A 19,004-nucleotide genomic window follows, 5' to 3' on the forward strand; every position below is an offset into this window, starting at 1 on the left:
ATTTATATGCGAGAATAGCAAAGAATATAAAAAAAAACTTATGCTGCATCCAATCTAGAAGATGTGTATATATATATATATGTGTGTATATAATATTGTATGCGTGTATGTCTTATGTGTGTTTGTATGCTTATCTACATATATATTATGTATAAAGAAATATATGTATACATAAATAAAATCTTTTTTGTAATATAGTATGTAAAAATACAAAAAAATAATGTTTTAGGAAATAATATCAAAAATTTTACGCACTTTTGTATCAGATGCAAAAAAATTAATACATTGGGATCATCAAACATTTATAAATTCATAAAATTGTCAAAATTGTCATTGAAAATAGGACATATGGACATCTTAATTGTCTAAATAGTTTCAGATCATAAAATTAAGCATTAATTAAGTTTTATTAATTAATCTATATTGATTGAAAGTGATTGATAAACACATTGAGATATAAGATTCGCACATTGAGATATAAGATTTTTCTTAAAACTATTTGTTTCAACATTCTTCGAAGGATATGACCAAAGTAATGCAAGCAAAATGATGCTTCTCAAAAATTTTGCTTAAAAAATGTCTAACAAGAAATTAAATTTATCTGTAATATATTAGGTATTATAAATTCTAGTGTTATATAATAAAATAATATTTAAAATTTCTTAATTACAAATTTCAAATAAATATTAATAAGAACGAAAGTATAGTAGTGTTTGTATAGAAGATTGGATGATGGATATTATCTGTCATAAAATATAATTTATTATTTGTAACACACTACCACACATTATGTATCTTATCTAAATATGTATATTTATATAAATATTTATATTTTTAGTAATAAACACACATACATATACAAGTTGAATATAATATTCAATTAACCACGTTATATAAAAATATTGAAATTTTATAAAATTGAATTTTATATAAAAATGAATTTTTATATAAAAATCATTTTTTTAACATTCTATTCATTCTAAATAAACTGATTTAAAAAAGTAAATATCACTTATTTATATTACATGTATAAGTTTAAATAAAATTACAGATATATTCAATGATTTCATACAAGATTTTATGAGTGCAATATAATCATCTTCGAATATACAGTACTTGAATGTAGCATACCTCATTCGTTTCTGCGATTTCATTGACCCTTTTCAAAATGGTATCGAATTTTGTCCTAATGATAATGATCATGATAATCACATGTAACTAATCTTAAAAGGCACAAAATCTTTCTTTAAATTACATACGATTTGAAAAGGATCACGCCGGACTAGTTTTAAACCACCTCTCCCAGAGCTGACATTCTTGTCGAGCACAATCCTAATATAACAAAATTTTTACAAAACGGACGAAAAGTCACGATTCTAGTCATAGCGATTATTAATGTTGCATGTTCTTCAAGTAGTTCAGTTCTGGCTTCTAGGCCGATGATGTTTATTGCGTATTAGTGTTCTTCCATTCGATGTATAGAAAATAAGCCCCAGCAGCGTATGCAATGGTGTTAAAGATTCCAAATATCTAAATAAATAATATTAAATATATGTATTTTAAAAACATTTTAAATAAAAAATATTTTTTTCATCTATTAATATTTTAATAATGGGCCTCACTCCAGCAGCGATATTCGATGATGAAGTTCTGTAAGCTGTCCAAGCCGATAGCTGAGCGATAAATGCAATCATGTAAAGTACGGCTTTTATAGATGTATTTAGAAGTTCCTGAAAAAAAAATAAATATACAAAATATAATTATTTTGTACAATTAACCGTATACACATATTATCATCGATTTTAAAATCGATTTTATTAATTAATTATTTATTAATTATTAAGTATTTATATACTGATAAAAAATATAGAAGACATAATATTACATTAAATGTTAGACTTTTTCACACTAGAAAACAAAATTAATTTAAGATATAATATAAATAATATTGTGTACACACGCATCTTTAAAAAATACATCAATATTCTTAAAAACTCTTAAAAGATTAAATTATTTATTTTTAGTAGAAGAGTTAAATAAATTAACTAAACATAAGATTAAATATTTGGAAGTAAATAAAATATAACATACAATAGAGAAAAAAGTGAAAAAAATTTTGATGGCGCACATTGTGCACACACACACATGCACAATGTTTTACTTCAACTTTTTAATAACTTTCACTTACAGTTAAGATCCAGTTGATGGGCACTTTAAGTACTTCCCTGAGGGACAAAAAATATACGGCGCACCATATGAGTGTAGATATGAAGGATATTACCGCAACAAATAGAAACCAGTGTGTTGCACCTATATATGCAGGAGATGCACATGCCATACATATTATACCTAGACCCTGGAAAATGTATAAATATGTGTGAATATCGCGCATATTTTCCATTGCGCACATTGCACAATTAACTTCATGAAACAAAAATTTTTAATAATCGTAATAACAACAAGATAATTTTTTACTTAAATAATGAAGACAGCATTTGTACTAATAATAAATTAATGGTATTCAACTTTCATATTTAAATTTCAGTTAATATTTCATGTATATATATATATATATATATATATATATATATAAAATTATAAATTAAATATATAATTATACAGTGATTTCCTGTAATATTAGACTTTTTCAGCAAGTAAAATATTTTTTAAAAATAATAGAATTAAAATAAAATATGAAAAAAATTGAAACTTAACTTAAAATTTATTTTATATTTATTTATTGTATATACACATTTGTTTGTATAACAAGAAAACTATCTTTTATTACAGACTATAAGACTGTTTTTATTGTTATTTATGAATGTTTCATGTTACATTGAGTAGATAAATCGATTTAATTAGATTGAATTATTATAATAAATCTGAAATAAATCTATTTTACAATAGTATGGAATAATTTATTTAAAAAATTTTTTAAATTTAGGAAACTAAATTTATTTTTTTTGTAAATACATTAATAATTTATTTTTCTGTAAATATATTAATAATTTATACTTTTTCTTTATTCTATACTATATAATGTTACTTTCTAAAATATTAATCTAAAATTTTAATATGTTGTAAAAATTATATTAATTTAATCACAATTTTAATACAACATACACGTAAGATAATTATATTTTATATTCATATTGCACATTATATATATATATATATATATATATATATATATATATACAAAATTAGTTTTTTATAATATATTATATAAAATTTGCAATCCCGAAATATTTTCCTGCTATTTGTCGAATTATCTCATCAATTCATACAACTTAAATTATTATATTTAAAATCACTTTTCTCAAGAGAATTTCTCAAGCTTTCTATTCTTGCGTTTACAATTTTTTTGTAACCTTTTTTGCCTTTATGCGTGCGAATTTTGAAATTGATTTCTCCGCCATTATCTTTCGTGTCTCGTTCCTAATTTTATAAAATTTTTGCAAATATATATCAATTATCTTTTCGTCCTCTACCATATTATATCTTTGTTTTGAGTTTTGGTTCTTTTTTTCCAAATCATAGTCGGAGAATTCGAGAGAAACAAAATCATCAAAATACTTGTCTCGAAGCGCAATTTCGTTTCTTCCTTTGTTCATTTTTAGATTTCTTTCTTCAGTTAAACGAATCAGCGGTAATCTTTTTTCTTCCAATTCTTGTGGTACAAATTTCTTCTTTTCTAAAAGAACTTTTTTCATCGTATCTTGCTGGTGCAATTTCCATATAATATCTTTAGATTTTGACATTTTGCGTATTTTCTCTTCAGCTTCCAATTTTAATCGTTCCTCGTGCTCTCTGTGAAGTTTTATCCTTGTCATTTCGAGTTTTAATCTATGTTCTTCGTCCATTCTTGTTTGTCTTCTAGTAATAATAGTCGCGTCGTTTTGAAGAAAATTTTTCTGCCACGAAGAAAAAATTTTTTTTCTTCTTATTTCCCTCCATACATACTCTTCAAACCAATCTCCCTTTTCAAGTATATCATCCTTAATCTCTGCTGGTTCTTCAAAAATACGAAACGCGCTATTGCAATCACCAGCACCAATCAGTTTAAAGTCTTGTTTACACAATACTCGAAGTGACAAGAGAGTTATCGGCTTTTTCGATATAGTCTGCGTGAGCACCGGTTTGTTTGCTCTTTTTTCGATATCCCAAATCTCCAGATCGCCTAGACTCGTACCCATTAGAAAAATTCCCGGACGATTACTCCAGCAACATGCGGTATACGTGCAATCGGATTTTCGTCTGAACACTGGAAAGTTTAAATAATCATCTTTCCAAATAGCAAAAACGTGACCGCCCATCGTCAGCAGAATGTCCGAAAAATGCGGTGATCGTAAAATCACTGCAATGGGACCATCATGCGCGGAAGTGCAATCTAAAAGTTTGCATTCGTTTACACCGGACGTTTCCACGTCGAACATCTGGCTTTCCCAGGTGCAGCAAGCGAAGTGTCCTTGCGCCGTACCAATCCACAATCTCTTCGTGTCATTTTTATCCATAAAATCTAATTCATCATGACTCTTATCGCCTTCTTGAAAAACGCTGACTGATGAAAGACATAGATAAAGAGGTGTGAAAAATGGATCGTTATGAGGTCGAACATTCAATCGATACGTCGGTCGAAAAAGTTCATCAAGATTTTTGCAATCACTTGGCTTCAACTGGGAGATAATGGAGTACCTTAAAAGATCCCATATAGCAAGGGTACCGTCTTCGGAAGTTGTCATAAACTGACAACTCGAACAAGTGGATAATTTCGTTAATTTTCCGGATGGTTCTATCCTGTAATTACTAGGAAGCCATTGTATTTGACGAATTGGCAGCTCGTGCGAATGATCTCGATCAGACATTCCCGCTATTGGTACGGTAACATCTTGAATAAAAAACTCGAGTTTGACATTTGCTTGATTTTCTATTTGTTCATGAATATTCCAAATGATTACTTGTCCGGACGCGGAACCGCCGATTACAAAATCACCGTTCGTTGGACAAAAGGAGATGCAATAAATTTCCTGGTCGCATCGCAATAACAATCGTGGTCAAAGAGAATCGGTGAGAGACCACAATAATACTGTCGGTTCCGTTTTTGACACAAAGTTATACTCGATATTTGACGAAAATTGGGTGACTTTGTGTAATGGTACGGTGACATAAGAAATAGCCACATAATCATTGAAACACGGATGCCAAGAAACATCGGAGATAACCTTTCCTATCGTCAAATTCAAATAAACAAGGGAGACTCGTTCCACATAAGTAATCTCATCTCGCAGCCGAATTGTTTCAAATTCTTGCCGTGCAAGCGTCTCAATATCGTCTATGTGTACATTTATGACTGTATTATAGCATACCGCATCAATCATTACTTTTGCGTGATCTTCCAAAAAGAGTGCTAATAAGCTTTGGTTCTCTACTGGTTTCTTTTCCACTTTGATATCAAACATCTCTTTAGTCTCTTCGTTTTCTCTTTTCTCTTCAAACTCTTCCGACTTTCCTTCGACTGATTCTTTTTCCTTTTCTCCAAATTCACTATTATCAACATCCAGCTTTAGAGTATCTTCATAGATATATTGAGTCCAGGCGTTCTTGGGATAACCGGGATAAGTTTGCACTTGGATTTCACGAGGCTTAAAGTGTGTTTGGATCATCCTAGAAATACATTTCTTGTCAACATTCTCGAATCTCTCATATGGAATTAATTCTACGTAACTATCCCAAGATTTCTTCGAAAATCTGTCATGGAGGTTTCGATTCAAACCTAAAGACTTAATTGGAAGGCATACTTGCATCTCAAAGAATTCTCTCGTATTTTTGATCACATTTCCATCTAATGCCGTTTCACTTCCGAGAGACTTCCAAGATCTACCAGTCCTTTTGATCTTCTGGATAATCTCATTCCAGATTCTTTTGCTAATGTCAGTGTTTCTTTTTGCTATCACTGACTTTGCATCTTCCGTCAAGCAGATGACAAAATCGCAAGCAATCAATCGAGTTGATGAATAACCTATGAGGAAAGTATCGCCGCTATAAACTTCAATCTTATCTCGATATGGTTCCAGCGATGAGCCCGTTACATTGGCAAATCTTAAAACAGCTTCTCGTGACACATAAGCCCAAGGATATTCGAGAAATACATGTTCGCCCACTAAACAACCTAGTTCTCGTTGAACTTCAGGAGGGAGGCTAATGTGTTGCACATTTTCAATATTTTCGTCGTGTAGAATCCAACTCGATCGGCATTTTACTACTTTCGTCAACATCATTCTCGCGGTTCGTAACGACAACAAATAATAATGAGAACAGTTTAGTCACAAACGGTTCTTCATATCGATTAAACAATACTATTTACTATGGTTTCCAAGAAGATTTCACAGACACACACACACACATATATATATATATAATCTTCCATTAGTTGTCATAAAAATTGAAAAAAAGAAATATATATATATATATATATATATATATATATATATGTAAGCAAATATCTATTCTAATCGCTATAATAATAGCTATAATATTTTATACTATAAATAAATGTATTTGCGTGTTATTTAAATTGTTTACATTATTTTACATATGTTTTAAAGATAATAATATATATATATATATATATATATATATATTAATGATAAAAATTATATAACTCATAAAATAAAGCGTTAAAATAAAGAACGTTGTATTAGTATTGTAACTACTGAAAAAAAATAAATAAACTAATAAGAAAGAAAATTATGCATTCGTTATGCAAAATCTAAAATGATGCTTTTGTACAATGACAAAAAAATATATTTTTATGAAGATCTGTTCTCAGAACAAGCGATATTATAATATGTGAAGCCGATATAGAGATAACAGACATCGCAAAGTTAATGAGAAATCTCAGTAACCTATATCTATCGATTTACATGCGTAGTTACAGTTAAACGTCCTACTAGTAACAGTCTACTATACTTTGCACCTTTATCTATTGTTGTTGTGTAATCATACATTACTAATTAATTGAAATTATAAATAACTGCGCATAGAGGAAATAATGTTGCATACTTTGTGAAAATTATGCAATTTATTTTAATTATTTATTATTATAATATTTGTTAATATTTATTTGTTGATGTAATAACAAAAATTTTTTAAAATTTTGTTTATTTTTTTCTTTTTTTCCTTTCCTTTTTTTGTCATTTTTTTTCTTTGTGTTTTCGATAACATTTTATAATATAAAATTTTTGTTAAATCTTCTTTCTGTTGTCTTATGACAAAAGAAAGTTCCTACAATAAAATTCACTTACCAAAAGAATTAAACTTATATTCGTAACTTATACTCGTAAACTTCCAGAGATACGATATTTAGACTACTAATATCGAAGAGTAGTCATTTACAATTATATAGAGTAATATATATATATATATATATATATATATATATATTCATATAGTATTCATATAGTATTCATATTCATATATATAGTTGTAAATGACTGCTCTTCGATATTAGCAGTCTAAATATAATATCTATATGGAAGTTTACGAGTATAATTTTTCCCTAAGTTTATATATATTATAGATTGCTACATATTTTATATATCATATTTTAATTTGATGGCAATTATTAAAATATAAACTATTTTTATATATAGACGAGTATTAATTGATAGTTATAGATAAGAACCGATTAATATTCTGGATTAACATTCTGTCCATTAATACAGTAATTATATTCTGTCCAATTATATGGTTGCTCTATTTTCATTTAAAATCACTGTTAGCAGTCTAGGGATAATATATAAAAGTTTCTCTGTGATTTTATATTTTATTGAGATTTCTTGCCATTCATTTCATAGACTTTTTCTTGATTTTTATTATCATGCTTATCAGGTATTAAATTTTATATAATTTAGTAATAAAAAAAAAATATATATATATATATGTTTATATACTCTTATATACTATCATATATCATTTTGTGCATACACACAATAAAATGGAAATAACACTGAAAACATAAAAATAGATTTAAAAAAATTAGATATGAAAGATATAAATAAATTACTGATGATGTAAATTATGATACCGATGAATATTTTTTACTTTTACCAAAACAATTTACTCACATTCAATAAAGCTTATTACGTTGACTTCGATAACGAGTTATAATAAATGTTTAAATTTATATAAACTTATTGCGAAATTAATTATATTTAGTTTTTTAGAAGAAATAATATACACTATTTATACAACTAAGCGCATATATATATATATATATATATATATATATATATATATATACACACACACATGGTGTCCCAAAATTCATAATCAATCTTTCAAAGACAGATTCCTGGGAATCTTTGGAGACGATTTTTTCTCAGCGAAAATGTCGATAAAGGCCATCATTTTTTGCATGTTCCCGATTTTTGTCATCATATACCTTTGCAATTAAGCCTTAAATTAAAACTCAATTAAAGTAAATCTCTATTTAAAATTAATCGAAGAATGTGGTTTTGTTAATATTTTATTTCTACAAAGCTTAGTTTACAAAAAAACCCTTATTTCCAATCACTTATAATTCGAAAATTATTAGTGCCTCGACATTTTCGTTGAGGAAAAATCGTCTCCAAATGATCTCAGGAATCTGTCTTTGAAAGATTAATTATGAGTTTGGGACACCCTGTATATATATATATATATATATATATATATATATATATATATAATAAAATATAATTATAAAATAAAATTATATATATATATATATATATATATATATATATAATAAAATATAATTATAAAATAAAATTATATATATATATATATATATATATATATAATTATATATATATATATATATATATATATATATGTATATATATAATTTTATTTTATTAAATATTATTAAATAATTCAATTTTAAAATAAATATTTTGCTAAATTAAATTTTAGCTCGCATTATTTTTGACACATTACATAAAAAATGATTTAGAATCTCTAAAAATGTTCAAAAGTTGCAATTTTTTAATATATAATGATGCCTATGTTAATTATAATAGTTCGTATTACTTGTATCACATTGACAATGAAAAAAAGTCATTCATTTTTATTCTTGGCATAATTTGCAACCTATATTTCCACGTATGCGCACAGATACATAAATAGTTATGACATGAGTATATCGATGATGCATTATGTAGCATTATTATGTCAGCAAGGTTATATGAATTTGCTTTTACTTTGCATGCAATTCTCAATAATGAGTAATCCTAGGTATTAATTATTATAGTTCAAGAATTCGGCAATCAATTTGTGAGCAATAATCATATAGCTCATAACAACTACATAAACTCTATAGTAATTAAGTTTGATGAATATTTGATCAATGGTGATATTTTATCAATCTAACATTGTTTATCACAAGTTATGTTAGAAATATAAAAATTTGCTTTTTTTATCTATAAAAAATATGTACAGAAATTATAAAAGAAACAAAAATTAAAAGAAAAGCTTAAAAGTGCAAAATATTGTTTTGATTTTTATAAATTTTTTTATATGATATATAGTTTTATATATGTACATAGTTTTTTATACATTTATCAATTAAATTAAAAATTTATTTTTAATTTTCAGTGATAATCTAGCGACTGTAAGCAATACAGTGCACAATGCATATTTAAATAATAATAAAGAAACCACTCCAATATCAAAATTTAAATCAACTTTAAGGATTATTTACATCGATTCTTGGATTCGAGCATAGATAAAAATATGTTTTCTTCTGTGATATTATGTAACTACAATACAACTCTATAATATATATATATATATATATATATATATATATATATATATATATATACACAACTTCATAATAAATTCGAGTGTTTATAAATAGATTATGCAAAATTGCACACATATACAAAATAAACTATATAATTTTATTATGTAAAACATTGCATATTTTAACAATAGATGTTATTTAAAAAAATAAAAAGTTCTGTATTTTAGTATCGTATTTCAATTAGTATATGTATTTTAGTATTAATAAATATTTTATAAACTTTATTACATGAATCTAAATGTTTTATGATTATTTAAAAATGTATACATGGATTTTTTCATGTAAAAATATAAATATAGATAAACCTAAATAAATTTTCTTATGTAAAATTATATTTCTAAATGTTTAATTTTGACTATTATTTGCTTGCAATAGTCAAAATCATCAAGTGTAAAACATTAAGAAGATTAAATCAATCTACAAATCGACAGTTGAAGTCAAATTTGATAAGCAATAATAATATGATCTTTTCTCTCTGACAATGTAAGTTAATTATCACAATTCGATGAATAAAATTGTTATATACAATAAATAAATATAAACACACATATTGAAATGAAATGAAAACATGTTGAAACTTGCGAGTAAAAAATTAACAATTATCTAACAACTAACTATGCATTAGCAGCTACTCATCTCATATTAATATTACATACATCTTTTTCGCATTCTTTCGCTCTACTATTCGAGCACTTATCAATGATACTTTTTAATCAAATGCTATATGATTTAATATAACACGCGAACATCCAGTAGTGACGTGTTTGTCAAATTCGTGTGGCAAGATGGTCGAAGAGTTAAAGGATACATTCTCAATGAGACATTCCGATATTGTTGTCGCAGCAATATCGGCGCGGCGCTGATGGTACTGATTGTGACTATGAGACACTCTCCGTATAGTACCGGTTGTCTGGATGAACATGTATGGTCATCGTGTGCGATCTAGCATAGTGAGATGCGTAATATCGAATTCATCTCTATCTAAATTCTCGTTCGTTATACACTTAATCATTTATTATCGAAAACCGGTTCTTTCTCGCCAAACATTCCACTGTTTTTCTTGAGGCAAAAAATTCGATATCATAATGTTTTTTGTAATTCTGCGATTGCATGCCTAGCTCTTCCATATCTTTCACGCTTCATTTTCTGCACAATTTTTGGAATAACTCTTCAAAATCTTGTTTCTCTCGATTAACTCTCGTTATATATCTGTTTTTTTAATTATTATAAAATAATTAAAATAATCGTTAGACGTAGTTTGAATTCAACAGGAGCCTATATATAATATTTTTAGCATGTACTTTATGTAAAAATTTATGTAAAGATTTATGTAAATATTTATTATAAAGAAATATCAAAGATTTTCAAAAATATTTTGTTGTATGTAGCTCTCAATTTCAAAAATCAATATTTCTTATTGTTAAATCTCTAGATCTCTAGAATTTGTATAGAATATCTGTCTTTGATCAATTAAAAAGACGAATGTTAAGAAATATTTGATTAGAAGACACTATATGCTGGGATTCCTTTTTTATATTCAAAATTAAATACTACGGTTAAACACTAAATTTTTATTAAAATAAAATGAACTAAAGAATATAAGGCTTATATCTCTTGAAGCTCTCTTAAAAAAGTGCATTACATTAAACAAATATTTTTCAATCATGATTATATCAAATATTTTTCAATCATAATTATATTAAATTTTCTTTATTTGTAAACCGAAAATAACAGATAAAAATTTCTTTTATAAATATTGTACATATAATAGTATAAAGTAAAATTAAGTAAGAAAGAGAATATTTCATTATTGTCATCTATAATAATTCATAACCGAATTCAATAATCGAATGATATGCTGTAATAAAAATCATTCACATAACTGTTTTCTACATTCGCACTGCAGAAGAACGATAAAATTGAATTTCCTACACGTTAAATCATTAAATTACTCGATAACTACTTCAACTTGACAATCAGCTTCTCATATAGAAACCCCACTATTTCATACATCTCACTTTTTATTTTATCATCAGCATACATACATATATACATATATACATACATACACACATATGTGTGTGTGTGTGTGTGTGTGTAATCATAATTTTTATATCATTAATATCTATTTTTAATTCCTGCATCTTGTCTTTTTTACAATTTTTTTAAAATAATGCATTTACTAATCATCTAATATTTAACGATCTTCTTATGCATGTGCGATATTTATGTACACACAAAGAATGCTTTAATACATATTCATATATATATATATATATATATATATATATATCTCAATTTTACCATACCAATTTTATGTTAAGACATTTCCTTTCCTCTCCCCATATATAATATTTGAAGAATGTAAGTGCATCAGTTATGGTATATTAATCTGTCAATTAAAAATATCAACAACTTTAGAATAAATGAATAAAATATTATTTCAATTAATTATTGATAAATCAGAGAATTTAAATCATTGTGTTAATATATTTTATTGCACGGCGCCAAAGTTTACGTATACGACGTATACTTATTATACTATTAATTAGACATCCTACACTCTCAAACATTAAATTATAAACATTGATTGTAATACATTTTAATGTGAAATAGTAGTGATGAGTATCGGTGATTAAATAAAAATTAATATGGATTTTTTGTTTAAAACAAGTGATTAGTAAGAAAAGAATTAAGGAAAAGATATTAAAAATAAATAAATCAAGTTAATATTATACATTTTCATTACCGATTAGAATATTTTTGTTAAATAATTGGTTCACTAATGAAAAAAAAGCAATTGTTACAAGTTATTTTAATTATAATACAATAACATATAATGTTTAAATAACGTATATGACAAATTAAAATCAACGTAACATTTTATATTAAATATGATATATATATACAATATGTGATATTTTGACCAATTACAAAATAAAATAAAGTTTTATATTGTTTCTAATTTCAAAAGTTATTTAAAAATTTAATTGATTAAATATTAAAAATTCGTTACTAACTACATCTAATATTAAAGTCAATAAGAAATAAAATTTCATTATATATAACACCTTATACAATACGTACAATATATACAATACGTTATAATTTTAGTTTGATAGCAAAAGAATTTGCAAAACTTTCGAATACATTCATTACTATTTCTTTCACTGTTTACGGTATAAGTGTCACTGGCTATGTAAAGTCACATATGCTTATAAGAATAATTTCGTGTTAGATCAATATACATTCCTTTCTACTTTTATCGATCATAAATAATATGCAACCTTGTACTTAAGGCAAAGAAGAATATAAAGATACATAATCTGAAAGTTAAATGAAAATAACGCTTGCCGACTTGATTGTCTTTAATATCAGAGATAATAATAAGACGATACATCTTTGATGATAAAAGATGATATTCGAATAAAAATTTGCAAATATTTTGTAACATAATATATGTGATATAAACACATCCCATACACATATCAGTCACATTGTGTTGCATTAATAATTTTTTTTATAAGCATTGCTTCATAACATTTTTTTCATAAATTAATATAGATTGAGAAAGACAGAACAATTTACAAAAAAGAATATTCCTTACAAACATAATTTTTATACTTTTATAAAAATTAAAGATTTATTCATCTACTTTTCAGTCTATTATTATGAAATAAGTAATTAAAACATATGAATATATATATATATATATATGTATATAAATATATATATATATATATATATATATATTTTATATACAGTAAATTATGTTTGAGCCTTTTCTAGAAAATTACAATCAAAATTGTGCAAATTTGTGCATTCAAGTTAATAGCGGATTTTTAAAATATTTTCTGTAATTCTATATTGATGACTTCCAATTTTAGAATATTATGAAACATACATGTTTCTTTACGTTTAAACAAATTAATGTTACGGTTTTTAACTTATTGTCAAAACAATTATAAACATTTAATTCAAATTAAAAATAATAACAAGTCGCAATCATTATTTAAATTCGATTTCGGATAAATAAACTAATATAATATTGTGATATCAGAAACTCTTTTGTGATATTAGAATATTTTCTACCTGGTAAAGGTAAAATGTTTTTGTTAACTGCTCCGTAAGAAATACCGTTACGCGGTTTTGCCACTGTAGGTATTCAACGTATAAGTTAGCTGGTCGCATGACGTTATGATGACGTATACTCGTACATAGTGGATATGTACTTTATTGAAAAAATGTCACAAAATATTATGATGTATTTTTACTCTTTTTTTAGTCTTCTTTTTTTTACTCTTAATAAATATAGTATATAAGCTTGAAGAAATAGATAGATAGAAATAGAGAAATAGAGAGATAGATAGCTAGATAGATAGATAGATAGAGGGGGGAGAGGAGGGGGAGAGAGAGAGAGAGAGAGAGGGAGAGAGAGAGAGAGAGAGAGAATGAAAAGAGAATTAGAGTACCATAGTAATATATTAATTTTGTATCTATACAGAAGTAAATTTTCTATATATTTTTATTACATTTTTATAAACCTAAAATAAATCAATTTTTTTCCTATATACCGTGTTACTTAAAAGTATATATCTGAACGAAGAAGGTGCCTCATCTTAGAAACTTAATCGTCATCTTTAAAATAATCCCGTTAGGAATATACATGATTTCATTAAGTTTCTATCATGATCGGAAACCGTCCTAGAAATCCTTTCGTATCAATGTGTTTTCATAGTTTAAATCTCCTTTGCAATATCAATAAATCTTCTTCTTTTAATTTGATTTTTGTCTTACAATTAGAGAAGGGAAAAAAGTCATAACAGTCTAAATCAGGCAAGTAAGAAGACAAGATGTTTTTAGAAATTAAAAATACATATGACGCGGTAATAGATAAAAGAAATCTAAAGGATCGATTTTTTTCAATGGCAAAGAATAATGAATACACTAATGAAGACACAAAACAATTTTTACTACTTTCAATAATGGAAGAAACATTAGGGTTACTTCCATTATTGTTTATTTCTTATTATTATGTATTAATTCCTTCTTATGCTCTTAAAAAAGTTACTTTAAAGATTTCAATTAGGACTATTTGAGTGAAACAATTTTTTCTGAAACATTTGAAAAACTTTAGGATAACATTTTGTAAATTATTATGCACAAATTATATATATACATACATAATATGGATGTATATGTATATTATATATATATATATATATATATATATATATATATTTTATGTGTATGTGTATATTATATGTATATGTATATTATATTGTACTTCATAAATTCAATTGTATTTCATAAATTTTAGTAAAATGCAATAAGAATGCTGCGTGCAAAGGAAATGTAAATTTTATGAAGTTAATGATTAATGAACATTATACATGCGCGTACACATATACACACGCACACACAGAAAGAGAAAGACAGTCAATCAAGATTTTTAATAGTCGAAGATTATTAATAATAATAGTGTATACATTTCAGTTGAAAAAATATTCTAAATATGTGGACATTGTGTGAAGAATATTTATAACAGCAATAAATAACTAATTGTAATTAAAATAAAAAAGGCACAACAAAAATATAAAGTAAAAAAATAGAATTAAACACATCTTTTCTCTTAAACAAATATTCAAGCGATAATTTGGAAATTGCATGCAAACATTTTGTTAAAGCAATTAAAAGAATATTAAACTTTGTTCGCTCTATCAAAAACTATAACATATAAGGTTTTATTTAAAAAAGCAAAAATAATTGTTAAAAGTATTTTATAGATTCTTCAAATCGAATTTCACATTGGTGATAATTATTTTCTATAATCATCGCGGTTGAAGACAAATATTTAGATCGAGATTATTGAAAGCTTTTACATAGAGTACCGTGGTTCAAATTGAATAAATTAATCAAATTTTTTTCTAATTCAATTGTGCAGAAGATAAGAACATAAAACGTTATCAAAGTCACAACAATTCTGATTATATACTTCATATATGTTCGTAAGGTAAGTAGGCGGTATGCGATTAGTCCTTGGCATATTTCTGCTATTGAAGTGATGCTTAAGTGTAAACGATATTATTTTAATTCTGAAAACGAGTGAAAGCATCAAATATTGTTAACCTTTTAATAGATATCATAGATAACAAGACTAAAGAAATTGGACTCATAGAAAACAATAATCTGCGCGAATAATTAAGTGATATAATTGAATTGGCAACATTATTGAATTAATTGCAAAAAATACACACACAATAAAAACATTAACTTTTAGATTTTTCCTTGTCGGCAATAAACAATTTTGTGTATTGAATTATTCTATTTCATTTTTATTATACAATACAAATTTTAATTTTATTTTAGTAAAATGCATCAAGTGCATTACATAGAAAAAAAGATTTTCTCTACAGAAAATTGACAATATTAAAACTATTTAATACGTACAAAGAAGAAAAATATAGAATTAAATATTTAAAAAAATCAAGAGGAATATCGTTTATCGAATTATGTGAATACTCTGTATATTGTGATATAATAATCAGTCAAATTTTAATTTGACCGAATTTTTAAATTTGATTTTTGATTGAATACGATCACTATAAAAGTATAACATTGCGATTGAAATAAACAATAATAATGTAGATGTAGCATTATGTAACATTACTTCGTCTATGTGAAAGATGAAATCTCTTTAAATGTATAAATGAAAGAAAATCATTTCTAAAAATCACTTCTCTTTTTCCTCGTTTGTTTGAATTATTGTCGACCGATGACTGCGAAATGCTATAAAAAACAATATGAAAATTTTTATGATGATTTAATACTTAGCGATATATTTTAAAATGTAATAATGAAGAGAGAAAATATGTGAAAACAAAAACGAGAAACTCTCGTGTCGAGCACTCTAATCTTGAATTTCATATGTTTAATAATGAAGTATTGCCAATTGGCAACATTAAATGTAAAGTATAATAGTTATATATATATATAATCATCAAAATACATATAAAAAGATATATATATATATATATATATATATATATATATACATTTTGAATTATCTATGTTTTACATTTATTTAAAAGTGAAAAAAATGGAAAAGCAGGATGACAATTAATTATGAGATCGTTAATTTTCTGATTCTTTGAGATCAGTTTATGATATATCTATTATAGTGTAACAAAGATTGTTACAAAAATATACATCAAGTGACCTTAAAATCTTCTATTATTAACTATTACGTGATAAGTATCAAATCTGTTGTAAACTAGATGTAAGCTAAAAATAGAAAATCTACTTGAATTAAAAAATTATGAATTAAGAAATATATAGAAACAGTAAATAACACAATGTGGTAACATACTGTTATATAGAGAAATAATTCTACTTTTTATCTAGATTACATTATTCTCAAATGATTAATAAATATTATATTTTTTAGATAAGTATTCTCTCTCTATAATAATTCCTTATAATATATATCTTGAAAAGATTGTTAAATATTTTTAATATTAGTTCTACAATTTGCGGTTACGCATGCATAATTTCATCAAGAAATTTTAAGATTTATTTAATTGACTAAAATCAAATCCAAAAAGAAGATTTCATTCAAGAAGATTTCATCTTTTAAATTTCTTTGAAAATTATATATATATATATATATATATATATATATATATATAATTTTAAAATTATATTTATTATGTATGTATGTATGTGTGTGTGTGTGTGTGTATATATATATATATATATATATATATATATATATACATATATATAATTTTTAAAGAATGTTGTATATATAATTTAATTTTTATTCTATATAATTCTGATATTTGTGTATGATTGTGTAATGATATTTGTGTACTCAACTGTACGAAATAATATATTAGTATCACACTACTTTTTCTATATTCGCGATAATATTCTCAATAATATCGCAACAAATATTATCAAATTTAACTTCCATTATAGTTTTTTATTATTGTTTTTAAGTAATGTAAAATAAAAATTATTAAAAAAATGATTACCATTTATTCACTGTATTTATATATTATTTGTAACTTACATTATTTTATGCCGAAAGTAAGTAATACGGCAGCAAAGGTCATGTTATTGTATGATTTTTTTCAATAATTTTTTCCGAAAACATTACTTTCTTTTATTTCGAAAAACGTTCAAATTTGTTATCGAATTGCAAATTATTATCAAACTAGATATACTAGTTTAGTATGTAAATTAGCACGGGAACATATTTAGCTCTCTCATCTCTTGACATTTATACACGACGGATCAAATAGGTAGCGAAAAATAAAACGTGTGCTTACCAGCTGCGCTAGCTTAAGGATACCGGGTATGGTCTTGAAATAAGCCGCATTCAGCCTGATGCTGGCTAGGGGATTCGGTTGACCTGGTTCCGTCTTCACCGTCGGTACTTGCCGCTGATTATTGCTGGCGTTGTTGCTAGAACCATCCATCGTCACTACGGTCTCCGACATCATATTACGCCGATCCGGACACTTAGGTTCAGCACGCTCGCATCCAGGCTCGGCTGTTACTTCTGTTCACTCGTCGTGGAGTGAAAGGCGAAGAGGAGTAAACAGATGGGGGAGCAAAATGGAGAACCGAACCGGTATCGCAGTAAAGCCGATTGCCGGACACCTGTTGTATGTTCACCACGGCCCGTGCGTACAGAGGCTTTTACCACTGCGCACTACCTACAGTATAAACAGTTTGAAGTCGCTCTCTATTCTTTCTCTCCCACTATGTTACATTGCTGCTACACAGCACAGTGCTGGGTCAATCGACGTTAATTCGATATAAGATAGATTCGTATCGAACTTACCACATCTTAGATTTGGTTGCATAGTCATTATTATGAAATAAGATAAAATTAATTGAAATTTGAAAAACTACATATAGATGAAAGTACTATTGTTTCATTCTCTCTCTCTCTCTCTCTCTCTCTCTCTCTCTATATATATATATATATATATATATATATACAGGGTGAGTCATTTTAATCAATACACTCGAATATCTCGAAAACAGCACTCTTCAGAAAGAAATGTTTCAAACAAAAATTGTAGGGTGTGAAGGGGGACATAAGATGGTAGCATTGGTTTGACCTTGGAAAGTCATTTGAAGGTCA

At 25.9% G+C, this 19,004-nt stretch overlaps 2 protein-coding genes across 2 annotated transcripts; both read right to left on the reverse strand.

Annotated features, from left to right (window-relative positions):
- Nucleotides 1–1,014: 1,014 nt before the first annotated feature.
- Nucleotides 1,015–18,583, reverse strand: LOC109610465. The gene is made up of 4 exons (XM_020029510.2): nucleotides 18,181–18,583; nucleotides 2,189–2,356; nucleotides 1,623–1,730; nucleotides 1,015–1,530 (listed from the first exon to the last, which is right to left on the reverse strand). The coding sequence occupies exons 1-4, from the start codon at nucleotides 18,352–18,354 to the stop codon at nucleotides 1,447–1,449; spliced, it is 534 nt and encodes a 177-aa protein (XP_019885069.1). The 5' UTR covers nucleotides 18,355–18,583; the 3' UTR covers nucleotides 1,015–1,446.
- Nucleotides 3,245–6,402, reverse strand: LOC105257741 (WD repeat-containing protein 63-like). Its single transcript, XM_020029509.1, has one exon. The coding sequence runs from the start codon at nucleotides 4,863–4,865 to the stop codon at nucleotides 3,354–3,356; it is 1,512 nt and encodes a 503-aa protein (XP_019885068.2). The 5' UTR covers nucleotides 4,866–6,402; the 3' UTR covers nucleotides 3,245–3,353.
- Nucleotides 18,584–19,004: the final 421 nt, after the last annotated feature.

Source organism: Camponotus floridanus, unplaced genomic scaffold (genome assembly GCF_003227725.1).
Source record: "Camponotus floridanus strain SB8 unplaced genomic scaffold, Cflo_v7.5 scaffold38, whole genome shotgun sequence".
Taxonomy (NCBI): Eukaryota; Metazoa; Arthropoda; class Insecta; order Hymenoptera; family Formicidae; genus Camponotus; species Camponotus floridanus.

What these genes read in the sequence shown, in the direction of transcription:
- LOC105257741 (XM_020029509.1), bottom strand. Translation starts at nt 4,865, where the DNA reads ATGTCTGATCGAGATCATTCGCACGAGCTGCCAATTCGTCAAATACAA.
- LOC109610465 (XM_020029510.2), bottom strand. Translation starts at nt 18,354, where the DNA reads ATGATGTCGGAGACCGTAGTGACGATGGATGGTTCTAGCAACAACGCC. An exon ending in TCCTTAAGCTAGCGCAGCTG is followed by an intron (nt 2,357 to 18,180) that starts GTAAGCACACGT and finishes TACATTTTCCAG; the next exon opens with GGTCTAGGTATAATATGTAT. An exon ending in CATCGAATATCGCTGCTGGA is followed by an intron (nt 1,531 to 1,622) that starts GTGAGGCCCATT and finishes TTATTTATTTAG; the next exon opens with ATATTTGGAATCTTTAACAC.